At 39.5% G+C, this 27,826-nt stretch overlaps 1 protein-coding gene across 2 annotated transcripts in view; it reads left to right on the plus strand.

Moving 5' to 3' along the window:
- Positions 1 to 27,826, plus strand: part of LOC124615826 (retinoblastoma-like protein 1) — a 173,145-nt gene that overhangs the window by 128,528 nt on the left and 16,791 nt on the right. For both annotated transcript variants that reach the window (XM_047143971.1, XM_047143970.1), the window contains exons 13-15: positions 6,916 to 7,229; positions 24,116 to 24,295; positions 26,272 to 26,452. In XM_047143971.1, coding sequence (XP_046999927.1) covers positions 6,916 to 7,229; positions 24,116 to 24,295; positions 26,272 to 26,452 — 675 coding nt within the window. The remainder of the gene's footprint in view (positions 1 to 6,915; positions 7,230 to 24,115; positions 24,296 to 26,271; positions 26,453 to 27,826) is intronic.

The following is a 27,826-nucleotide window of genomic DNA, read 5'->3' on the forward strand; positions in this document are numbered from 1 at the left end:
CAACATCTCTTACTTTGTCAGTCTGTTTCGTTGCGATCACGTCTATAAGAGTGTGACTGTTCGCCGTATGGTGTGTAGGTTGTAATGGAAGAATGTTCATGCTATTGCAACTAAACAATCTTCTTAGGTTTGTTGCAGAGGGAGTGTCTTTTAGCAGGTCTATGTTCAAGTCGCCCGTTACAATGACATGTTCGTATTGACACTGAAGTGAATGTAATTCAGACTGAAAGGAACTCATTGAGCGTATTTTTGGTGGCTTGTACACGACGCCAGTGAAGAACTTCCGACTTTCTATATTTATTTCAATGAACATGAATTCAGCCTCTTTTTCTTCAGCAGGGTTTGACGTACATAAGACTTTCGCTTTCAGATCTGTTCGTATATATGCGCCGACCCCGCCACCTCGCTTTTTTGATCTGTCTGCCCTAAGAAGTGTGTACCCTGGGAGATGAATAGACGCAGAGGATATGTGTGGTTTTAACCACGTTTCGGATAAGAGGATTACGTGGTAGTTTAGTTGGTTGAAGAGGAGGCTAAGTTCTTCGTAATGTGCAGGTAAAGACTGGATGTTGCAGTGCGCTACTAAAAGCTCTGACGCGTTCCGCTGAGCAGCCTGGAGTAGGGTGGCAGACTGGTTTGTCCCTTTGTTAGGCACTACTTGCCGCGAGGGGCACTGGCCGCTGCTTCCGCGAAGTGACATAACACAGGGGTGTCTGAGATTTTGAGCGCCCTGTTTGTGACTCCGCGAGTGCCAAAAGAAAGGCGACCACAAGAGATTTCCTGAGGTTGCTGGAGTATAGAAAATGGATTAGTGATATTTGGTGCAAGGAGAATATGGCCAAAATAGTGACGGCTGTGTGTCACTGTGTATGCTCTGTCGTAAGAGGTGATATGTAATTAGTGTGTTTGAAACAGCTTAGGGTGGAAATAAGGGAAAGGGGAGTGATTTAAGAGGCCGATGCTGCCAGCAGAGAGAAGTAAGCTTAATAACTATTAGATTATTGTAGGAAGCTAGAATTAAATTGAAATTTGCTAAAGTGATACTGATAGTGGTTATCGTAGGAAGCTACAATTAGATTGCAATTTGCTAAAGTGATACTGATAGTAATTTTTGCTATGAACAGTTTAAACCGAAGAGATGGGTGATTAATAAACTAAAGGAGAGACTAATAATTGCAATGGTACTATTACGGAATGGAAGAAAATAATTTGAGAAAATGAAAAAAAAAAGTATTAGCAGTAACTAAAATTAAGTAAACGTTAGAGCTACAGGTATAAAAAATAGTGCAAAGTTAATACAATTACAAAAACAATTAGTTGAAGGTACAAATATGGGTAAGGACTGTTACAATTTGCAAATGGTGTTAAGTTTGCCCTTTTGGCTTGAGTAGCTTCACTTAATACTATTCAGTTCTGTCATGTTTGTGACTGTCTTCTTTCCAGATGCTGTCTTAATGATTTCTCTGCCATCCTGAGTCCACACATTCTGAAGACCGAAATGGGATATGGCACTGTTTAAAATCTTTAGCCGTTTGTGTGTCAGATCTTCCCTTATTGTAAGCCCTGTCCTTGCTAACCTCTTCTTCTGGGTAAAAATCTCTGCCCTTTTTCGGTATGAGACAAATTTAATTATTATTGGGCAAGGTTTGGTAGCACCTGGTAGTTTTTGTCCCACCCGATGGCTCCTGTCACTGTCTGCCGTAGTCACTTCGTCCCCTACTTTTTCACGTGCAACCTGTATAAGCAGGTTGTCTGTGTCTTCTTCCTTATTTTCTGCTACTCCAAACAGTCGTACACTATTTCGCCTTTGCTACTGTTCTAGATCGTTTGTTGTGGCAGATAGTTTTACTTCCAACTCTCGTGCCTTTTTCTCGTATTCAGAGACAGACTTTTTTAGTACTGTTATTTCGACAGTATTGGCCTCAACAGTTTCACGCATTTTGGCCAATACTGCTGTCGTTACTGTATCGGATATAGTGCCTGCTATCAGAACAAAATTGTCTTTATCGCCAAGCGCAGCGTTTACCTCAGAGCGGACCAGCTCCGCTATACCGGGAGCCGCGGCCACGCCTTCTGCCAAGAGCGAGCCCGCCACACCTGCTGCCTCCCCGCTGCTGGATGCGCTGCTGTTCACTCTTCTGTTTACCATTTTCTCGAAGATATTGGCGGAGCACAGAAAAAAATTGCACTACTGCCCAGAACACTGTTGTTTACACAATTTCCACTGGTACTAGAAAACACCACCCGCGAGAGCACCTTCGAATTCAACTAAATTTCGCGAGCTGAACTTAACATGTGTTACACTGCAGCTGCCATCTGTACTCCATTGAATAGAAGAAATTCAAAGAGTAGAACAGCAAGAGAATCATGATATTGCCAGTCTCTGATTACATCATTGAGTACATCTCGTGTGAATCCCTTGGGCATATTGTTTTGTGCAACATCTCTGTCAGTCTTCTTCAGAATCTGATACCTTTTTTTCTCAGTGATTTCACTATACTTGGCTCATCAGGCTCTGTAGCATTGTTGGCAGGGCCGATTGCAGAACTTTGATACAGAGCCAAGCATAGCTTCTGAATCAAAGACTCAGACAGTTCTGTGACCATGTAGTCTTGGAGGTTCTTTGACTTGCATCATAGAGTCGTAGTGGAGGGTTCCTCTTAATAAGCTCAAATCATTGCGAGTACTGAAAGCTTGCTACAGCTGGAGGTAAGTTGTGCAGAAATTTTTGCAAAGGACCTAACAGTGTTCAGAATGGATAGCTCAACACATGAGGTGGTGGCATGTTTGTTGCTGTTAGAAGTAGTTTATATTGTTGTGAAATTGGAGTAGATAGTTCATGTGAGTATGGGTAGAGGTTACATTTGACAGCTGGGATAAATTAATATGTGGTTCCTTTTGCTGAACCCAGAGATGATACGTTTGCTGAAAGGGTAAAAGAAAACTCGCGTATAATGTTAAATAAATACCCCACTCATTATGTTATAGTTGGTGGTGACTTTAATCTATCCTCATAATGTTGGCAAAAATACTTGTTCAGATCTGTTGGTAGACCAAAAACTTTTTCCAAAAGTGTACTAAAAGTTTTCTCCAAAAATTATTTTGTGTAATTTGATCAAGAGTGTACTCAAAGTGCAAAGTGCAAAAAACATACTTGATCTCTTAGCAACAAATATTCTTAAGCAAGTAGGGAGCATGATCTCAGATTCAGGGATTAATGACAACAAGGTTATTGTTGCAAGACTGAATACCATAACATCTAAACCCACCAAAAATAAACACAAAATCAGGGTGTTACAAAAGGTATGGCCAAACTTTCAGGAAACATTCCTCACACACAAGAAATAAAATATGTTATGTGGACATGTGTCCAGAAACGCTTAATTTCCATGTTAGAGCTCATTTTAGTTCTTCCACCTACGCTCAGTGGAGCACGTTATCATGATTTCATACGGGATACTCTACCTGTGCTGCTAGAACATGTGCTTTTACAAGTACGACACAACATGTGGTTCATGCACAATGGAGCTCCTGCACATTTCAGTCGAAGTGTTCGTACGCTTCTCAACAACAGATTTGGTGACCGATGGATTGATAGAGGCGGACTAATTCCATGGCCTCCACGCTCTCCTGACCTCAACCCTCTTGACTTTCATTTATGGGGGCATTTGAAAGCTCTTGTCTATCCAACCCCGGTACCAAATGTAGAGACTCTTCATGCTCGTATTGTGGACGGCTGTGATACAATACGCCATTCTCCAGGGCTGCATCAGCACATAGGGATTCCATGCAACGGAGGGTGGATGCATGTATCCTCGCTAACGGAGGACATTTTGAACATTTCCTGTAACAAAGTGTTTGAAGTCACGCTGGTACGTTCTGTTGCTGTGTGTTTCCATTCCATGATTAATGTGATTTGAAGAGAAGTAATAAAATGAGCTCTAACATGGAAAGTAAGCGTTTCTGGACACGTGTCCACATAACATATTTTATTTCTTTGTGTGTGAGGAATGTTTCCTGAAAGTTTGGCCGTACCTTTTGTAACACCCTGTATATCTAATAAAGTAGATAAGTTACCTTGGTGCCTCCCCAAGAGACAGTCTCCATTCCTTCTGAACCAACTATGAAAGTGTTGACCAGATGTGGCTTGAATTCACAGAAATACTAATTACAGCAGTTCAGAGATTTATGCATATAAATTAACGAAAGATGGATCTGATCCCCCATGTTGTACAAAACAGGTCAGAAAGGTCAGAACACTGTTGCAGGAACAACAAAGAAAGCGTGCCAAATTTAAATGAGTGCAAAATCACCAGGATTGGTGATCTTTCACAGAAGCTTGAAATTTAGTCTGAACTTCAATGTGAGAGGCTTATAATAGTTTCCATAATACAACTTTGTTTCAAAGCCTGGCAGAAAATCCAAAGAGATTCTGGTCATCTGTAAAGTATGCTGACAGTCTGTGCCTTCTCTGTGCGATAGTGACGTAAATACTATCTCGGATGGGGATTTCAAATTTATTCCAAATGTCTAGGTTTCCAGAAGACTTCTAATACCATTCCTCACAAGCAGCTTCTAATCAAATTGCATATGGAGTATCATCTCAGTTGTGCAACTGGATTCTTGATTTCCTCTCAGGAAGGTCACAGTTCATAGTAATTGACGGAAAGCCATGGCTTAAAACAGGTTTTCCCCAAGAAAGTGTAAGAGACTCACTGCAGTTCCTGATCTATATAAACAGAATAGGAGACGTTTTGAGAATTCCTCTTGGATTGTTTGCAGATTATGCTACTGTCTTGTAAAGTCATCAGATGATAAAAACCATTTGGAAAATGATTTACACAAGGTATCTATAAGATGCAAAAAGTGTCAATTGATTCTAAATAATGCAAAGTGCTAAGTCATCCATATGATTATTAAAAGCAATGCGCTAAATGTTGGTTACACAATAAATCACACTATTTAAAGACCGTCAGTTCAACTAAATAACTAGGGATTACAATTATGAACAACTTAAGTTCGAACAGTTACATGGATAATGTTGTGGGGAAGGCGAACCAAAGACTTACGTTTTATTGGCAGAGCACTTAGCAGATGGAACAAATCCACTAGACTGCCTACACTACCCTTGTCCATTCTCTGCTAGAGTATTGCTGTGCGGTATGGGATCCTTCCTTGATAGCATTTATGGAGGACATAGAAAAAGTTCAAAAAAGGGCAGCTTGTTTTGTATTATCATAAAAGAGGGGGAAAGAGTGTCATGGACATCATATGAGAGTTGGGGTGACAGTCATTAAAACAAAGGCATTGTCATTGTGGGGAGACATTTTCACAAAATTTCAATCACCAAATTCCTTCTCTGAATGCGATAATATTTTGTTAACACCTCCATGCATTAGGAGAAACGTTCATTGTTCTAAAACAAGAGAAATCAGAGGTTGCACAGAAAGATTTAAGTGTTTGCTCTCCCACCTATCGTTAGAGAGCAGAATGGTAGAGAAATAATGGGGAAGTAGTTCAATGAACCGTCTGCTAGGCACTTGCCTATGAATTGCAGCGTAGTCATGTAGATGGGGTAAAGATTTGTGTAAAACTCACTTTCTATTTTTAAAATTTCAACTACATATATCTGACGAATAAAAGCAACAGTTACTGTGTTTCCAAGATTTCCGCCAAATCATAAGTATCTATAGATTAAAAGAACCTTGAGGCCATTGTCTGGGCTCTTCTTCACAAATAGAGCATGCTTTATATGGGGCATAGTAACAATTTGCATCATCAGCTGCCATACAAAAGTATGCATAGTATAATTTCTCCTCAAAGTTGCTAATGTTTCTTTGCTATTTTTGGACTGTGAAGCTATTGAAGTGTAACAAGAGTTGCCAGCTGAATTACAGCAACCTCCTGAAGCTGAACATGAACTCACAAATTAATGGATAACTTTGAGCAGTATAAAAATTGGTCACATTCAAGTAGGACTCGCACACTGAGGATATACATGTATAGATAGTTCATCCGTTCTGGGAATCAAGGAGTTTTTATGATTTTTTGGCTGTTATTGACATTGATTCTGGTCCAAGCTGCCGGTGTTAGCAGTCGTGCAAATGTGAGGTGTGCTCGCTTGTGTGAATGAAAGGTGTGTGTTTCTTTTTCTGATAAAGATTGTGGCCGAAAGATTATGTGTAAGTGTCTTTTAATTGTGCCTGTCTGCAACTTAATGTGTCATCTTTACCATAAATAGCTATCTGTCTTTTCCTACATTGTTGATATTCCAACCTGGAGTTTCCATTGTTTGGTTTAAAGTATACACTATTGTAGAAATAACAAATTTAGAACTCTCTTAAATTTACTTGTTGACCTCACACAAAGTTAAATTTATTCATTGATCTCACACAAAGGTCATGCAATTTATGTAATGTAACAGTGCATCATACTCAGTCAAACAACACATTGTGCCATTCTATTGTTGAGGAGATGTAGAAATAATTAAATTTTACTTTGTGTTAATTGCAGAGCCTTATTATAGTGTGTTAATTGCAGAGCCAGTACTACTAAATTAATTAGATGATACCCACAAAATCTTCATCTTGCTTCACACTTCATGAAGTTGCAAAACAAAGGTTTCGCCTTGGAGTCTTATCTGGCAATGAAAACAAAAATGGTCTGGGTTTCTAAATCTCATACTAGTAGTCCTTGTGACATGAAAACGTACCATTTGTATGTTTGTGAAACTATGTGAAATTTTAATTTGCCAAGTCCCCTCCATGACCTTCAGAAATGTTTGATAGGAGTTGTGGGAGACCCTATAGACACTAACAATTACAGGGTACCTATAAAATCTTCATCCAGTTTTCAAAGTAATTTACTAAAGTAAACTGTGATTTTCCTGAACTGTCATTATCTCTATATTCACAGCTATTGAAGGAGACAATGGGCAGCGTTACATTCCCATATCATATGTGCCAGGCACAGGGAGTGTAATTATACAAGCACAATCTTCTGTGCCCACAACTGTCATGGCACAGATACAGCAGCAGCAACAACAACAACAACAACAACAACAGCAACAGCAGCAGCAGCAACAACAGCAGCAACAACAACAGCAGCAGCAGCAACAACAACAACAACAACAACAACAACAACAACAGCTGCAGCAGCAGCAGCAAGCACAAGCAAACAGGGACAAAAAACCCAGAAGAACTGGATCATTAGGCTTGTTTTTTAGAAAGGTATGTATGTGTTCTGGACATATTGGATAGCTAATAATTTTGTAGGAGAGTTCCAGTATGATGTAAGTACTTGAGAGTAAAGGAGACCGCTCACCGAAAAGCAGAAGTGTTGAGGTATCGACAGTCACACAAAGCAGAAGTGTAAGGCATCGACAGTCACACAAAAAAGAAAGAAAACTTGATAGTGTTCAGAGCAAAACACACACACACACACACACACACACACACACACACACACACACTAGTGCCATGTAATGGAATAGTCACTTCTGCCCGTGGCTATTCCTCTACAAACAGACAAACTTTGGTCAGGTCTTGTCACAAAAGATGCTCGTGGTGCAGACTGCTTCATTCGGAGAAATCTCTTTAGCCACTTGCCACTGTTGAATGGTTACTGGTAACTATTTGTCATCTGGGTACTTTGCTCATCGCTTCTTACTTCATTTAAGGTTAAACAATCGAAAATCCAGGATGGAATAATGATGATCATATGAAAAGTGAAGTTGCTGCTTACCATATAGCAGAGATGCTGAGTCGCAGGTAGGCACAGTAAAAAGACTGTCACACAAGTAAGCTTTCTGCCAAAAGACTGCTACACAAGTAAGCTTTCTGCCAAAAAGGCCTTCGTCGCCTATTGCTGCCACCTCCCACCTCTTCAAACCTGATAGATTCCAAACCTGCAACCTCCTTTCTTGTTGCCATGACCAACTATGTCCTTACCCACAATTACTTCTCCTATGAACGCATCACTTGCAAACAAATTTGGGGTATGGCTGTGGGCACCTGCAAGGCACCATCTTATGCTAACCTATTTATGGGCCATCTAGAGGAATCCTTTCTAACCACCCTGAATCCCAAACCCCTCACCTGGTTCAGATTCATTCATGACTCCTACGGATCTGGATTGACGATGGGGACCTCTTTTCCACATTCCTCCAGAATCTCAATATCTGCTCCCCATTTGCTTCACCTGGTCCGTCTCAACCCAACAAGCCACCTCCCTTGATGTTGACTTCCACCTAAAAGATGGCTACATCAATACTACATCCATATCAAACCTACCAACCACCACTTGGACAGCTGCCACCCATTACGTACTAAGAAGTCCCTTCTGTACAGCCTAGCCACCTGTCGCCATCGCATCTGCATTGATGAGCAGTCTTTCATGAAATATAACAAGGGTCTCACTGAGGCTTTCACGGACCATAATTATCCTCCCAACCTTTACAAAAACTTCTCTCTCCAGTCACCCACCGCCTCCCAAAGTGTCACCATCTGCCTACAGAGGAGCATTCCCATTTTTACTCAGTACCACTCTGGACTGGAGCAACAGAATTACATTTCCCACCAGGGTTTCAACTACCTCTCACCATGCCCTGAAATGAGAAATGTCCTACCCTTTATCCTTCCCACTCATTCCACAGCGGTATTCTGCTGCCCACCAAGCCTACACAATAACCTTGTTCATCCCTACACAACCCTAGCAGTCAACCACATGTCTCATGGCTCATATCCCTGTCATAGACCTAAATGCAAGACCTGTCCCATACATCCTCCCACTACCATCACCTCCTCCTCCTCCTCCTCCTCCTCCTCCTCCTCCTCCTCCAGTCTGGTCACAAGCAGCAGGGCTACCTGTGAAACCAGTCATGTGATCTACAAGCTAAGCTGCGACCAATGTGATGCACTCCACATGGGCGTGACCACCAACAAGCTGTTTGTCCACATGAATGGCCACCGACAAACTGTGGGCCAGAAACAGTAGGACCACCCAGCTGCTGAGCACTCTACCCAATGCAGCGTTCTTCATTTCAGTGACTGATTCACAGCCTGTGGATCCTTCTCACCAACATCAGCTTCTCTGAATTGCGCAGGTGGGAACGCTCACTGCAATATATCCTACATTCCAATAACCCTCCTAGCCTCAATTTTCATTAGTCATTGTTCTGTATCTACCTATTCCTTTCCCTGTTCCCATTTCAGCTCTACACAGCCCTCCATTCCACCAACACACCCACAGTCTGTTTACTTCTCTCCTTTTAAGCTGCCTTCACTCCCTCTCCCCCAACCCTCCACCTGACTTGCTGATTGCACCTAGCTTCCCTACCCTCATCCCACCTTGTTCCTATATGCTGCCACAAGCAGCAATTTACCGTCCTCCACCCCTACCCCACTACCTCTCCCCCTCCCCACCCCATCCTCCTCTTACCCCCACCATCCAGTTGCTTCTCCCATCATTTTTTGTTGCATTCGGCTGTTTAGGCCTAATTATTGATCGTGCAAATTTAGTGTTATGCCACAAATTTAAGTGCATTTGGTAATAGTTTACTTACATATTAGTTTCCAAAACATATTTAGTGTCCTTTTGCATCTGTATTTAATATATTATTGTTATCACTTAGTAAATCTCTTAAATAATTTCCAAACTACCATGGATACTAAGTGTGTGAGCTGCACTAGGAAAGTTAGTTCGGGGGTTTTGTGCAGCTGCTGTGACAGGTGGTTTCATTGGGGAAATTGTAGCAGCGTGGGAATTGGGGTAGCAAACGAGACTCTTCCATTCTCTTGCAGGGTTTGCTGAAGAGATAGGATTACAGCTGAACAGGAAGAGAAAATTAGAGCCCTTCAGGCTGATTTGGACAGAGCGAGGGGGGAACTGAAGAGCTTAAGGGGGGAGGAGGGCAAACAGCGGTGGGAAGTGGTAGCTGGGAACGGGCTACATAATGAGGACAGTGTCTGACAGTTTCCCCAATTGGCACAACCAATAGATTTGCCTTGCTACCACAGTTAAGTATGGAAGAGGCTCCAGTAGAAGTAGATGTAGTTAAGATGCAACAGAATCTCACTAGGAAACCCAACTGTTTCAAAAAAAGTAGAAAGTGAAGAGGAAAGTTCTGTTGCTAGGTAGCAGCCATGGAAGAGGTGTGGGCCAGATTTTGCAGGAAAAATTAGGTGACAGGTCACAAACTTTTTTAAAGCCAAGTGCAAGTCTTAGCCAGGTGGTAGAGGATATAGGTTCTTGTGCAAGTGATTCACAAAGCAGGATCATGTGATGATAGTGGGTGGAGTGGGAAACAGTATTGTTAGGGATCAGGGCTACAGCATTGAGTGTGACCTGGTGAAAATAGCCTCGGCAATGGCCCATACCAATGTTGGGCTGGTGCCCGCTTTCATGCGGCATGATCAGCCCCAGTTGAACCACTCTGTCAGGAGGGTAAATATGGGGTCGGATCAGTTGCGTAGGGCGGCCACTCTGTGAGTCATTGGATTAGTTCCTGTCGATGCTATTGATGGGGGGATTTCACAAGGCATGGCCTACATCTCAATAGGAAAGGGAAGGGTAAATTGGCAGGGTTGTTAGCGAAATTCATAAGGGGGGGACACTAGTACTCATTGATGTACCTCTTTTTTAGACTAATATCAGTGTCCAATGAGAAGTTCAGGCAGGCAGGTGCTAAAGAGGTCCAAAACTCACAAAATTCTCACAACAGGAAAGTAAATAATAATGTTACCATATTTAACCAAAATATTGGTGGACTAAAGAAAAAAGTAGATTCTCACAAGAGTAAAGTAAAAAATAATGTTACCATGTTTCACCAAAATATTCCGGGATTGAAGAATAAAGTAGATGAGCTCCTGGTTTGTTTAGATGACATTGAATGTGATAATGTAATAGATATACTATGCCTGTCTGAGCATCACATTGTGTCTGATATGGAAAAGGTAAATATCACTGGTTATAAACTAGCTGCACATATGAGTAGAGAGAATAAAGTGGGAGGAGGAGTTGCCATATATGTCAAAAGTTATCACTATGTAGAAAGCTTGGATACAAAAAAGTTTTGTCTAGAGGAACAAATAGAAGCATGTGCCTGTCAACTTAAACTGAAGGAGGGCTCTTTTATAATTGTAACAGTATATAGGTCCTCTTCAGGAAACTTTCATTTATTGCTGGAAAACTTGGATGCCTTGTTGTGCTATCTGTCAGACAGTGGAAAGCAAATTATTATTTGTGGGGACTTCAATGTTGATTCACTGAAAGAGTTTAGTAGGAAGAATGACCTGGAAGTCTTGCTCGGTTCTTTCAATTTGACAGCTGTCATTAATTTTCCTACTCGGGTAGTAAAGGACAGCAGCACATTGATAGATAACACTTTTATAGACCAAGATAAGTTTAAAAACATAAATTCTTGTTCTGTTGAGAATGGCCTTACTAATCATGGTGCTCAGCTAGTTACAGTGTAGGACATAGCTCCAGTTGGTAATTCAAAACTACACTCCAAAGTTATGCGTTCAATTAATGACTCAACAATTGGAAATTTCAGAGAAAATCTTCAGCAGATAGACTGGGATGAGGTGTACAAAGAACCCGATGCTAATTTAAAATATAACTTATTTCATGATACACTTGTAAGAGAATTTGAAAACTGTTTCCCCAAGAAAGTAGTTAAATCTAATTATAAGAAACCATGCAAAAAACCTTGGCTAACTAAAGGAATAAAAATGTCTTGTAACCACAAAAGGGAACTGTATCTAACAACAAGAAAGAGTAATGACCCACAAACAGCCAAATATTATAAAAACTACTGTGCTACATTAAGAAAGGTTATTAAAAAGTCGAGAAGCATGTGCATCATGTGTGAGCTTAATACCTCTGATAACACAATCAAAACAATTTGGAATATTATTACAAGAGAGACAGGACCACTAAGAGTTCAGGATGACGGCATTACCATCAAAGCGAATGGAAACTTGACAAACAACAAGCCAGAAATAAAACATTTTGAATAATCATTTTTTAAATGTTGTAGAGAAAATAGGATCTAAGTGTTCATTAGAAGAAGCAAGGCAGTTAATGGAAGAGGCCTTATCACACCATTTGATACAATTGAAATTCCACCCACCTCTACTTCTGAAATTAAGAAGATAATAAACTCTCTCAAGAATAAAAGCTCACAAGGAATTGATGGCATTTCCAGCAGGATAATAAAAGCTTGTTCCCAAGAAATAAGTGGGATTCTTAGCCACATATGTAATAGCTCTCTGAAGCAAGGTATTTTCCCAGATAGACTGAATTATGCCATTGTTAACCCACTGCGTAAAAAAGGGGATACGTCTGATGTCAACAACTACCGCCCAATCTCTCTTCTGACTGCCTTATCCAAAATTCTTGAAAAAGTAATGTATTGTAGAATAGCTTCACACCTTTGTAAAAGTAAAGTTTTAACAAAATGTCGGTTTGGTTTCCACAAAGGTTTTTCAACGGAAAATGCTATATATACTTTTACTAATGAAATATTAAATGCTCTGAGTAACTGGAAGTCACCCGTTGGGATTTTTTGTGATCTATCAAAGGCTTTTGATTGTGTAAATGATGGAATACTTCTAGATAAGCTCAAGTACTGTGGTATGAATGGAACAGTGCTCAAATGGTTTAAATCATACCTAACAGGAAGAGTGCAGAAAGTTGAAGCAAACAGTTCACATAATGTGCAAAAAACTGGTGATTTCTCAAACTGGGGAACAATCAAGAATGGGGTGCCGCAAGGTTTGGTCTTGGGTCCTCTGCTGTTCCTAATATATATTAATGACTTGCCATTCTGTATTCACGAAGATGCAAAGCAGGTACTTTTTGCCAATGATACAAGTACAGCTATCACGCCCGACAGACAAGAATTAACTGGTGAAATTGTAAAGGGTGTTTTTCAGAAAATCATTAAGTAGTTCTCTGCAAATAGGCTCTCATTAAACTTTGACAAAACACAGTATATTCAGTTCCACACAGTAAATGGAATGACACCATTAATAAATATAGACTTCGATCTGAAATCTGTAGCTAAGGTCGAATATTCAAAATTTCTAGGTGTATGCATTGATGAGGGGTTGAACTGGAAAAACACACTGAGGATCTGCTGAAATGTTTGAGTTCAGCTACTTATGCTATTAGGGTCATTGCAAATTTTGGCGATATACATCTGAGTAAATTAGCTTACCACGCGTATTTTCATTCTCTGCTTTCGTATGGCATCATATTCTGGGGTAACTCATCATTGAGTAAAAGAGTGTTCATTGTACAACAGCGTGTAATCAGAATAATTGCTGGAGCTCATCCAAGATCCTCCTGCTCACTAGATGAATTTTTGTATATAGTAAGTGGGTAATTTCCCAACCCCCACAAAAAAAAAATTAAAAATATTAAGTGTCATGTAATATTTTGTCTAATGTAGTATCTTGTATAGACACCTTTTATTAACCTGACACGTTTCACATCATCACGAAGTGTCGTATTCATGATCTATGGAACAAGTACTAATCTAATGCGCTGCTGCCCCCTGTCTGGACTCCCAGCCAGAGACTGTGGTCATGTGTCTGTGAGTCGAGCTTTTGCGTGTGTGTGTGTGTGTGTGTGTGTGTGTGTGTGTGTGTGTGTGTGTGTGTGTGTGTGTGTGTGTGTGTGTGTGTGTGTAATTGCAATGGAGGCCTTTATTTAAGGTTTCTATTTCACATTCTCTTAATCCACAGGGAGGGCTGACTATTGTTTAGAAATGTAATTGCTGGCTAATGTGAAGCCTGCCCATCCACTGTGAATTCTGAGCAGTATGCACAGGGACTTAAAGGTGTCCTGTCATGCAGCTTAAGAGGACTTTTTTGTGTGTTCTATAGGAGCCAAGTATACCCCGATAGGCACCATTTGGGCCAAATTGCAAGTCTTGCAGTTGATTTGAAATGTCACCAGGAGGGTACCCTGTACCACTACTACTCATTCCCTTTTCTGTTCCACTCGCAGATATAATGAGAGAAAAATGACTGTCTGTATGCCTCCATACAAGGCGTAATTCCTCATATTTTATATTCGAGGTTCTTATGTGCATTGTATGTTGGGGGCAAGAGAATCATTCTGTAGTCAGCTTCAAATAGGGGTTCTCTAGATTTTTTTCAATAGTGTTCCTCTAAAAGAATGTCTCCTTCCTTCCAGGGAGTCCCATTTGAGTTTACGAAATATCTCCTTAATACTTGTGTGTTGTTGGAACATATCAATAACAAATCTATCAGCCTGCCTCTGAATTGCTTTGATGTCTTCCTTTAATCTAACCTGGTACAGATTGCAAACACTTGAGCAGTACTCAAAAAGTAGGTTGTGCTAGCGTCCTATATATTGTCTCCTTTACAGATGAACCACACTTTCCTAGAATTCTCCCAATAAACCAAAGTTGACCCTTTGCCTTTCGTACCACAATCCTCATATGCTTGTTTCATTTCATATAGCTTAGCAGTGTTAAGCAAAGAAATGTAAATGATGTGACTGTGTCAAGCAGGACACTACTAATGCTGTATCCAAACATTACGCATTTGTTTTTCCTACTCATCTGCATTAAGTTAAAATTTTCTCCATTTAGAACTAGATACCATTCATCACAGTAACCAGAAATTTTTTCTAAGTGAACTTGTATTCTAGAGTCAGTCAACTTCGTCACCTTTCTGTAGTACACCGCAGCATCATCAGCAAACAACTGCAGATTCCTGTCTGCCAAATCATTTATGTTTGTGGAGAATAATAGCAGTCCTATCACACTTCCATGGGGCACTCCTGACAATACTCGTGACTCTGATGATCACTCACTGTCAAGGACAACATACTGGGTTCTATTACTTGAGAAGTCTTTGAGCCACTCACATATCTGCCGGCTTATTCCATGCACTTCTACCTTTTTTTAACAGCCTGCAAGTGGGTGTAATGTCTTCTAGAAATATGGGATCTGCCTGTTGCTCTTCATCTGTAGTTTGCAGCATATCACATAAGGAAATTCACTTGGAAAGCTCACAATTCCAGCTGAATGTCACTGCTGAAAAGAATGTGTTAAAACGTTATGTGATTCATACACAATTGGAGAGCCAGATATCAGCGAAACTGTGCTGTATGAAAAGGGTCTAGGAAACATAGTATTTGACTCCCCTCCCTCCTGAAATCTTGGTTGTTGTCACTGATGTGTAGCATAGCCAGAGTTCTAGATCATATGGGAAGGTGGTGATATATGTAAATAAAATCGAATACTGCAAAACATTCTTTTAGTACCTTAATAATGAAGTCCAAGACTATGTTACAAAGACAAAAATGGGGGGGGGGGGGGGGGGGGGATTATTACATTGTGCGACTCGAACGTACTTCCTTCTGCTTCTGTACTGCCTCACTCTTCGCACTGTGCTAAGCTGTATATGTTTAAACAATAATCTGAATGCTTTTTAATGCTGATATGTCATGAACTGATATTTAATTATAACAAATTGTTAAAAAGAGTGATGTATTTGTGATAAATCTACAATTCCCTGTTGCCTTGAATTGGCTTTAAACAGCAGAAATGGGCATCCTTGGCTCACAAAGGATCATGTGGTAGTGTGGCCGTAGACACATCTGTCTGATTGCTCGGTAATTGTTGACCCTAGATGCCTGTCCTTTGCATTGCTCAAATGTTTGTAGCAAAATTCTCTCAAGCTTCCAGCCATGCCACGTGGTTTAAAACCGAAAAGCTTTCAGCCAAGTACTTCTCAGCCATTGTCACACGTTGAATGTCTTCTGGTTGCTGTTACTGTCCTGATACAGCAGCACTGCCTTCTGTGATGTCACTGGTGCTCTCTCCATTGACTTGTAAGGTAACGTTTCTGTTGCGAGCTCGCCACGCTCACTTCCACTTTCTGATGGTTGGGTTCCAAGTTATGCTTAGGGCAGCTCGCCTTCTTTATTGAGGGTGTTCTCACAAATTTTTATCTCTATCATATATTTTATTATGCTCTGTCCCAGAAACTATTAGTCCATGTAACAACAGATGTCTTGTCAAATGCAATACAATGTCCGTTTTGTAGAGCATGCTCTACTCACACTGATTTCTCAGGACATTGAAGGCGAAAGCATCTCTTTTGTTTTACATAGTGATATTCAATAGTATGCAGTCTGTCCAACATAAAATTGTCCACATCGACATGGTATTTTGTATACTGCTGGCGTTCTGACACGATCCCTCACAGGCCTTGTGAGTTGTTGGATTTTAGCTGGAGCCCTGATGACCGGTTGCCTCTTTAAGAGGGGGTTATCTCAGGGTCCTTCTGCTTATGTGTTTTCAGAAAGATCACTTGCAAAATCTGGCAGTTGTTGTACCTGTTTTTCTTGAATACTTACGCGTAAGTGGCTCAGTTCTTTTGTTAAGTTTTCAGTGTCTGAGTTGCCTTCCACTTGATGCACCACAATCCTCAGAACAGAATGTTTAGGTGCCAGATTGTGGTAGGTGTTAGCATTCAGATATCTGTCTGTCTGTGTGGGTGGATGGATGGGTGTCCGGTAAACACTGGGGTTGAGATACCCATTTGCTTTACAGTGGACGAGGATATCAAACAGGTTGGCTATAACTGGAGCTAATTGGTTTTCTGTTGAGATAGCATTTGCGTGGTTAAAATATTATCTAGCATACAAAAAATATGAAGATGTCAGAGTGTGCTTAAATAAATCCACAAATAATGACACCACATCAAAAAAGCTGACCATAATATCTCCTCCTCAAATCTATCGTATTCTTGATGGGGTGCACACATTGACCAACGTGTGTAGTAAAGAGGCTGACCAGATGTTTCGATAGTCTGTATGTCAGCGATCATGTGGTGCTTATGATGGGATACAGAGATGTGTTCTTCTTGTGAACCTTTGGACAGTCATCCAGTGTAGGAGGGAGGAGATTCTTAGTGACATTCTCTTCCAGTGAAGACCTCTTGAGAAGCTCTTTTGCTTTCGCTATTCTAGACATTGGGTCCCTTGGTAACTTTTGATAGGTCTCCTGCTCCAGTACCAACCCAATATTTGCGTCATAGTCAGTTCATTCCACAATGAGAGCTGTATTACCCTTTTAAGCAGGCAGGACTACAAAAAGAGAGAATCATTGCAGAGTTCATTAAGACCATTATGCACAGATGTTGTCATGTTTAAGGTTGGTGGCTTAGATTTTGAAAGACTGATGCTGGGTTCTCGACAGATGTCTTCAGCTGTTTCGCTGGGCATCTCACGAACTGCTTGTTCCACACCATTTATTAGATCGGTGAAAAGGATACTTTGCGGAGATGGTGCAGAATTAAGTTCCTTCATAAGAGCCTATATGGCACTTGCATTGATGTTTCTCTTCATCATGTTGATAACGAGGTGTTCTGTTGTTTTCTATTCTGCCCACTTCACAGCAATGCCGTGGAGCAAAACAGAAAACAACAGAATGCTCCATTAGCAATATGATAATGAAAAACATCGTCGCGGGTGCCATGTCAAGTCGTAAGGAGGGACTCAGTTTTGCACCATTGCCGTGGAGTACCCATTTTGCTAACCTAATAAGTAGTGTGGAACAAGCAGCTCAAAAGACGCCCAATGAAACAGCAGGAAAAAAAAGTTGAGAAATGAGCCACATTCCTTAAAATCCAAACCTCCAACCTTTAACATGACAACAGGTGAGGGTAATGGTCTTAACAAACTCTGCAACAATCCTCTCTTTGTAGCCCTGCCAGCTGACAAGGGCAATATAACCGTCATTATGGAGCAAGCCAACTATGATGCAAAGATTCGGTTAATGCTGTAGCAGGAGACATATCGAAAATTACCAAGGGACGCAATAATAATGAGGAAGATGTCTGAGCTTCTCAAGAGGTCTTCACTGGAAGAGAATGTCATTAAAAATCTCCTCCGTCAGTCACCTAGACCACCTACAGTGTATGACCGTCCAAAGTTTCATAAGAAAAATGCAACTCTTATGTTCAATCATGAGCACCATTGCATCACAGGCATACAGACTCTCGAAACATTTGGCCAGCCTCCTTACTCCACACGTTGGTCACAGTGTGCGCTACATCAAGAGTACGACTGACTTGATCAGTCAGATGAAATGCCTCTCTCTTGGAGAAGGAGATATTATGGCAGCTTTAACGTGGTGTCATTATTCAAGTGTATTCCCATAAATGATTCTATAGATCTGCTCTCCCAGTTATTTAAGTACATTCTGACCTCATTGTATTTTTTGTATGATAGAGAATATTTTAGCCAGATGGATGGCATTGTGATGAAGAGCCGATAAACTCCAGTAATAGATAATGTGTTTATGGATTACTTTTAGGACGTTGCCCTTAACATGGCTCCTGCAAAGCCTAGTCGCTTTTATCGTTAGATCAAAGACACGTTTGTTTTCTGGCCTCATGGACATGAAAAGCTGGGAGAATTCTCTGACCACAACAACAATATCCATGACAACATAAAGTTCAGGATGGAGATACAGATGTGTGGTGCTTTGCTGTTCCTTGAATCCTCATCACCCAAAACAAATGGATGTCTGAGCCACATTATTTACCAGAACTCAACCCACGTGGACCGATATCTGCACACTAACAGCTACCGAGGACCTTCGTGCATCGAGAGGAAGTTGTCTCAGATGCTGAAAACCTGCCAAAGGAACTGAGCAATTTATGGAAAGTGTTCAAGGAAAATGGCTACAATCACCACAATATTTCACAAGCCATATTTCTGAGGACATGTAAGCAGAAGGACCCCAAGGAGGACAGAAAAAAGCAAGAGTTCTATGGCTCAGTAACAGGGAAGATTGGCCGGTTCTTAAAGAGGAATAAAATAGATTTGGTCTTCGGGGCTCCAGGAAAAATTCAACAGCTCATGATGCCTGTGAAAGACACTGCAGCCCTCAGGACGCCAGCGGTATATAAAATACCATGTGGCTGTGGACAGTTTTATGTCGGACAGACTATGTGTGCTGTTCAACAGCGCTGTGTAGAACACGAGATGCTTTCGCCTTCAGTGCATTGGACATTGTATGGCATTTGAATGGACATTATATTGTATTTGACAAGACATCTGTTATTACACGGATTAATAGTTTCTGGGATAGCGTAATAAATGAAGCGATAGAGGTAAACATTTGTGGCAACGCTCTCACTAAAGTTGATGACTTGCAGCTAAGCTTAGCGTGGGACCCAGCCATCGGAAAGTTGAAGCGAGTATGGCAGGCTCGCAACGAAAACATTACCTTTTATGGTCATGGACCATGCACCAGTGACTATGAGGATGGTAGCAGATAACAAAAGACAGTCACCTCTTGAAATGGGCAAGGAGTACTTGGCCAAAAGCTTGTGAATTTTAAACCACTTGTCATGGTCGGACACTGCATTTTATCAGTACATATCACTGCAAAACCATGCATTCATATGTTTTTGGTTTGAATTAACCACCTTCGTTTAAATAACGAAGCATAGCACCAATTATCTGTTTTTTTCCATGTGCCTTGTCAAGATGCATTCTGAGAATTTATTCTCATTGTCAAGTGCAAATATTTACTTAAGCTTTTTTTGTGATGTTTCACAAACAATGTGCATGATGATTTACATGTTTGTGGTTTTCTGCATAATGGAGGAGGCACAGTACCTTATAACCTCAAAACGACGGCTACAGTACAAGAGATACAGAACAATGTATGTGCAAACATCACAAAACATACTTATGCAAATATTTAACCTGACAATGAGAATAAATACTCGAAATGTAACGTGCCAAGATGGCGAAAATATATAACTGGTGTAGTGTTTAAGTACTTAAATAATGATTGCCCTAATAGCAGGCTTACCAAAATCATCGATTATGATGTATGAAATTAAGTCAAACATTTCTACTTCCCACAGTTATTAGTTCCAGTTACACCAGTGGTAAACGTAATAATAAATCCAGATAATCTTTATTAGACAATAAACAAGCCACATATGAGTATTTTGATGCCTATTACATACAAATATCATACATAAAGTAAAAAAATGCAAGGAGGGATCCTACACATAATTTTTACTACTACTTAAAAAGTTATTTCCCATATTTTACATTTCCCCACATTTTACATCATTTTTTAAAGTCTCTTGAAAAGTGTAAATGTTGAGGTTTCACTATAATTGTTTACTCAAGTCAAGAATGTACTTGTAGTTGCTGTTAGGACACAAAATACTTGAAGGAGGTAAGTACTGGCCAGCCATTCTGTGTCTTCGTAATTTTATTGTTTCTAGATGAATTTTCCTCTTAATAGAATAGTATAGTTTTGCATTTATACATACTAGCATGTAAATATTGTAATGAACTTTCACTGACAATAATAGAATTATGGGACACAATTACTGGGTAGTAGTTACCTTTAGAAAAAATATGAGTACTGCCAATAAACACATAGGGTCTCACCTTTTGTGATGAGGCCTTCTGGTGCGTACCTGCATTCTGACCTCTTCCTGGACTTAACCTCCATTAACCCATCGCCCCCCCCCCCCCTTTCTGTTATCCATGTCTGTTAAGTCGGAGTGACCTGCCATTCTCCAAAACGTTAGGAAAGTGTATGTAATTTTGTATGTTTTGTAAGCAGTACTGACGTCTCTCCAGAAGGTAAGCACTGCCCAGAAATTCTATTTCATAATTACTTTATTGTCACTGAAATTTTATCATAATCTTTTCATGTTAACATGTATTAATGCACAGGTATATGATTCCATCAAAACTAAATTTCACTTGAGAAAACTATAAAATAATGAAGACACAGAATGACTGGCCAGTACTTGCGTTCATTTCCACTACTGCCAACAAGACACATTTAAAAGTGAAAAAAGCTATTATTAGCTTTTGGAACTATTAGTTCCTTCCTGATCAATGTATCATCTCTTTCACTTTCCCCCTGCCCACCTCTCTCCCTCTTCCCCTTTCTTTTCTCTAGTGCTTAATTGGACCTTTCATTTCTCGTAATCAATTTTTTACTCATTGTCTCTAAACTGGAGTTAGCACAGTTATTAGCAGTGTACTATCGACCTCCTCATCTTATCTCCCATTATCCTCACAACACATAACAAGTGGGTCTCTCTCACCCTGGGGTGTGAGTGACTTGTACATCTTTTTTCACCATTCCCAGTCCACCCCTCTCTCCTCCCGAAGAAAGAAATAATTAATTTGGAAAGCTAGGATAGTGCGTGTACTTTTATGTGTGTCTATCAGCAGCACTGGCATTCTCCTGAGTGTAAATACTGGCCAGAAATTATTTCTCGTAGCTTTAAAAGTTTCTTGGAGAATTTATCTTAACAAGAGTATCTTATTGAAGAAATTCCGCATAAGAATATATTGCATATAATAACTATCTAGTCCTAACTTATTACAGAAAATAAGCAACAGTATTTAATCATTAATTATGAATAAATTTTTGTTGTATCTTCCATACTCTCGTGAAGTATCACAGAGGGAGTTTACAGAACTTATCATATTATACAAAACAATAGCTCACTGCCAATAAAAGTATGCATAAACGAGAAGTGTCAACATCATTAGTGTACTGAGCTCCTGTGTTATCCAAAAATATGTGAAGTACTTTAGCAAACCCAAATGAATAAATAATCAGCATAGTATATGTATGTGTTATATGCCAGTATGATGAAACAAGTCACGGAGATCAGATCTGCAACAGGGTATTGTTACTAGTAAAAGTCTGCCTATATCTGTTTGTTTACACTGTGAGCTTAATAGTTCTTCTGATGTAAAATGGCTGAATAAAATCTCATACATGCCACAGGTTGTGTCACAGGTTACTTTCCCTTTGACGAAGTGGGTGTTACCACTGATGGGCTGAATAAAATGCCATACGTGTCACAGGTTACTTTCCCTTTGACGAAGTGGGTGTTACCACTGATGGGCTAAAGAGATTTGTTGTAAGGCTATGTTTAGGATTAACTTCCCTGCATGCATAAAAATGTGAACTGTAAATGAGCTGAGAAGGAGCATAGCATTGGATATGGATGTTGTGAGGGTTGAGAATGTGATTAGAAGGTGAATAAAAAGGATTTGATAGTGGTACTGAGGTGGCATGCAAGCATCCTCAAGCCCCTGAGGAAGCATGTTCCTCAAACCATTGACAAAAGTTCAGGAGCTTTGAGGAGGTTTGTTGTTTGCCAGGTGCTCTTTCGTTCATTGGTGCATAGTGACGGCAGACTTGTAAATTATATCGCTTAATCCAGTGTTAACATTCTCCACATGGGAATATTTCTGCCACCAAGATAAACTGTGTTGCGTAGGCAAGTGGAGTGCATCGATTCTTGTGTTCATTTCTTGTATTTTTAAGTATGTACGTCCACACTTCCACTGGCATGTACGAAGGTGTGCCAAGGCTCACCAGCCTAGGTGATCATTAACCATATTTTGAGATCCCAACAGCAATGTTCTTTTACCAATACTTGCCTCTGTTCTTTGATGTGCAGTGAGTAGAACTACAAATGTTGGACATTGGTTTCTCACCAAATGTGCCTACCACTGAATGGGCGAGTAATTTTCTTCTATGTCTCATGTACCCACTGTTGAAGTCTGCAGTACTCAGCAGCAACTCCTGTCATCAACACTTTGTTGACCACATCTGTTGATTCTTGCACACGAGCTTGGAGGTGGAGTGCACATAGTCTAACCAAAATCTAATCTAATGCAAAATACAGAGTTTATTAATTAATTTCTTTTATTTTTATACAATCGCTATATAACAAGATGATAATATTTGGGAAGGGTAGCTGATAGTTAGGAGGTAGGCAGCACATGTGCAGGATAGGAATGCATGAGGGAAAGGCAGCAGTTGCACAGGATGAGAATGCTACCGGAGCCAGTGTGTTTGCACAGAACATGATTATGACGTGGATGAGTGGATTGGGAGGGGATTACAGGACACAGGAATGAGAGACTGTTGGATAGAGGGTGGAGTGGCACTCCAGTCTACTTGCTGAACGGCAGTCCCAGCATTGTGTGTTCAACTGGCACTATGTAACTGCACAGAAAAGCTCATTAAAAGATTCATCTGAAAGCTAGCAAAGTTTTCATTCTGTTTTGTGTACCTGTTGATTCAACATTTCTACTTTACTCCTAAATTATTAACTTGATAAACTTATACTCCTATAAGTCTGCATGACATTTTGAGCTGGAGGTGTCAGATTGTGCACTGGTATTTTCTTCTTGAAGATGTTTAAAACTGTTTTCACCAACAGATATCAAGATAAGCGAATTACGTTACACACATTTGATATACTTGGTGCAACCTGCTAGAGTTTCCTTGCCACTCTATTATTACACCTAGTCATCTGCACATGAAATATTGTTCTCATTTTACTTTTCGTAATGTTTGGGTGTCCTGCACTAAAGTAATCTTACAGTTTATTTTTATGTGGTACTTACAGTTTGCACATGTTTCTATGAAACATTTGGTGGAGTAAATAGATTGAGAATTGTAAGTGTTATACCCAAGTGACTCAATAATAGAATACATCTTGTGAGAAAATGCAGTTTTTGAAAGCTGAGTGAAACCTGTTAGTTTGGCACCCAATAGAGGTGACAACGCTGTCTCTCATTATGGAATACTGCAGTGTTTCATTTGTCTCCATTTTGTGCCTTGTGTATTACTAACTTCGTTGTTATAATTTGTTGAAACACCTCTTTTCCTCCATATGGAATTTCATCATCAGCTCATTATCAGTATAATCCACAGATTTGAATCTGTGATGATTGTCTGCTGTTATTTCCACTCAGTTCCTGTGTATCATGTACATCTACAAATACAGGATTTGGAGTAACTTTTCTTATCTGTCAATGTCTGTGCATATATCTAGTCCCCATCATTATTCTGATGTTGGCATTTTAGTGAACTTATTTAAAGCTTGTATTTTTGGGATTCATCAGTATTTTTAATTTTTTGCGTGTTTCATTTCTGCATCAGTTTTCTTCTGTTTTATCTGTAAACAGTAGAACTGCCTATAAATTGTATTTGCATAACATTTATTCTCTTTCAACTTCTGTGATACAGTGTTCTTATTTCCAGTTTTATCACCTAGCATCAGTTCGCATGCAGGAGCTTTGCACCCAGTTGGATATCTCAGATAAAGAACTGAAAAGAAAGATTTGGACATGTTTTGAACATTCAATAATTCATCAGACAGATCTCATGCAAGATCGGCATCTTGATCAGATCCTTATGTGTGCTGTTTATGTCATGTGTAAGGTAAGTGTATGCAAAAATATTTGTCTGTTACATAGTTTTCAGAGTGATGACAGTAACTTATGAATGAGAATAGAGAATATGATGAAGTAATGTTGTGAGACAATGTAATAGACAAATAATGGACTCAAAGTTTGATATGTCTGTGGGAGGGATGGCACTGTAAGCATTTGCATTATAATACATGTAAAAGACAGATGTCAAGTATGACAGGGAGACTGCAGAAGGACAAACTAAAAATATAAGTATGTGATGTAAATATCATGTCCTCCACCTTGGTAAACAAATAAAATTGTCTTTTCTTCTATTGAATCTCTTTTTGCCACTGCCAGCCCCTCTGAAGGGTCGTGTAAACTGTTTTGATTAGATTGGACAGCAAGTGGTGCTTTTAAATATGTTTTTATTTAACTACATCACTATCATTATCATATAAAGTTCTTGATGATCTAAGCTTAAAGAAGATAAGGCAATCACAAGCCCAGTACTGTGTTACTCACATGAAGCAAACCTCAGAAAATAAGAACTGATTTGAATTTTACCGGTACTCTTTAAGTCTGTCATCAAGAAGATTCATTATATGAAGCATATGTTTCAATTTGTTACAAAAATCACTGTTGATGCAAAACTTAGTACTTATTTACTCTTAGAGGAAGAAGAGATCAAAGCATGAAGCATTCGTTCATGTGTCTGCAGCCTGTTGTGGCATTATCTGTGCAATATTCTTCAGACCATGGAAACTGAATGTACTGAAAAAGTCAGGGAATTGTGAGAGACTCTGGAGGGACTGAACTGATCACTGGCAAAAAGAAATGTATTGAGTCATTTTGTTACAAAATTCTCTGAGATCCTGCTTTGGAAAGAATTGGGAGCCGTGTAAAGGAAGATGAAAAAGTTAGATGAATTATTGTAATGTTTGTTGCCGATTGCAGAAATGGAGAAATTGCCATTTTTGGACAAGAGCCATTCCATATACAGAAAGTCCACACATATTTACCTTTCTTTAATTAGAGCAAGTTTTCCCCACTCTGCCCAGAATAATTCTGTTCTTAAGACTTTAATATTCAGAGTTCAGACAATATCAGATTGTGATAATCTGCAGTCTTTTTGGACTGTTTTAAGTGTGTATTAAGAAAAAAGTTGATACAAACCACACCAAAATAGATATCTGAAATCAAATGAATGGCCAGACCGATTCATTCAATGGGAAAAGCATCCAGCAGCATTACGTGCAGTTCAAGGAGCAACCTTTAGCAAAATGAAATGCATACACACTGTGGATAATTAAAGAAATACAGCGTCCAGTAAAGGATTACTGGAGTTTGAGGATACCTGAGATATGCAAACTTAGAAAAAATAGTGTTAGCTGAACTTAGCCTTACAGAAGAAGATCTTATTTCATGCTTTGTCTTCTTGGAACTCTGTAATAAAAGCAGCAGTAGAAATTCAACCTGGGACTGGTCACAAAAAACAGTATGTTCACAAAGAACCAAAATTAAAAATTTGATTGAGTGGTAACTAGCTGTATCTTCCACCCACTCTTAAATTGTGCCCCCAGGGGAGCAGCTGTTGGGCGAGGGGGGCAGTACTTTCTTCGCAGATAGTTTTCATATTTGTGCATCAAAATCTTGCCCCAGATGACACATCACACCACTAACAGGAAAACAGTTGCATTACTACCACATTTATGATGATTAAAGCAATTGAAAATTATAGTTTAATACTTAAACACTCTCTTTTTACTAAATGCTAAATTAATTGTTTTAGCTCTGCTTCATTGGGATCTCGTATATTCCTTAACATCCGTCCACTGCTATTTCCTTTCCTGCTGACGAAGTTATCTCAAGTGACGTGACATTTGTGTAATCCTACTTTCCAATGTCTTTTTAAAAATATTTAAGTATTTATTCTTTAAATTTTCAATCATTGTTCATTTCTGTCTTGGAATTCGTTGTTTTTACTTCTCTCTGTGTGTTTCCTAGGTGTCTGGGAGTGACAAAACATTCACAGAAATAATGAGATGCTATCGTTTTCAACCTCAAGCATCTTCTCATGTGTATCGAAGTGTGCTGTTGTCATCAAAAAAACGGAGAGGTTCTGGGTCTTCAAGCAATGGAACGTCCAGTACATCAAGTCCAGTACCTACAGACGCAGAAAACAAAGGTAACTTGAACCTAGAGTTTTGTTAGATGAAGTTCATTTTAATTTTAGCAAATTAACTACAAGTGAACATAAATGTTTTCCAGAAGTTACTTTCCTAAAATGACCTTGATAATCTAGCTCAATTATCAAGGTCATTTTATAAAAACTTGATTTTTTTAAAAAAAAAAAGAAAAAAAAAAGAAAAAGAAAAGAAAGAAAAGAACAAGGCGATGAGAAGTTTTTTAAAAACAAGTAGTTGTTAAGTTATTAAAAACCACAGGAGAGATAAATGCACAAGATAATTAATAAAAATTGTTACCAAGAATTGCAGTTCAGTTGGAATCACAGTCTTTAGGAGCAGCACAGATGCCTGAAGTCGTTGAGGGTGTGGAATATGTGAGGCTGGTATCTAGCACTGACAGTTTAGCTGAAATTTTCTCCTGATCACTCTGCATCATTGCAGAGCTCTTACTTGACACAAATAACTTTGTACAATGTGCCAATTCATAACTCTAGAAGCATTGTATTGCTGGCTACTTTCAGCGAATTTCGAAAAAGTTTTTAAGGCTTCTAAAGCCTCAGTCCAAGAGACGTCCATTGCAGGTGTATCTTCTTCATCACTCTGTTTCTGGTGCCTCCTGTGGGTTGAAAACACTTTATGGTATCACATCTCGGCTTCTTCAACCTGTTTAGGCCATAATTTTATCCAGGGCCTGTGCAATGATGTATTTTTCACAGAGGTCCAAGTATTAGCAGCCATGAAAGTTGCACTGGAACTCCTTGACACTGCAGTCTGAACTTAGCAGCTTCTGCACAAACATTATTCTGTACCAGCTCTTGAAATTTTCTGTGACCGCCAGTCCATACATGGAATTAGTGATGTAACACAGGAGGATATATGAAAAAAATATTTCGTAGCACAAGCTCCATTTCTGGAGGGTGAGCTTGCCAATTATTAGGAAAGATTATTAGGAATGAGAATTGTCTTAGAATTTTAAGGTAGTCTTTTTTTTTTTCCCCACAGCTGGAAAAAAAAAAAAAAATAGTGAAAGAACCAATCTTTGAACTACTCAGTTTTCCTCCAGGCGTTAGTCTGTGCACCATAAATAACTGGAATATGGGTTTTTAGAGGTCTAGGCTTTTAATATTTCCCAGCCATAAAGAAAGGCAATTTATGATCACCTGAAGCATTTGCACAGTGTTGAATTCTGTTGAATTTGCCAACCATTTCCGTAACTTGCCAGTCTCATCAAAGTTGTAAATTTGGTAAGGGGACAACTTATGCCCATCTGAAATGGTGTTTAGTTTTCATTTGCAGCAGCCTTACCAGCAGATTTTATTTCACCAGAAACATATAGCTTTTGGATGCCATGAAAAATTTTGAAATTATGAAGC

Source organism: Schistocerca americana, chromosome 5, assembly GCF_021461395.2.
Source record: "Schistocerca americana isolate TAMUIC-IGC-003095 chromosome 5, iqSchAmer2.1, whole genome shotgun sequence".
Lineage (NCBI taxonomy): Eukaryota > Metazoa > Arthropoda > Insecta > Orthoptera > Acrididae > Schistocerca > Schistocerca americana.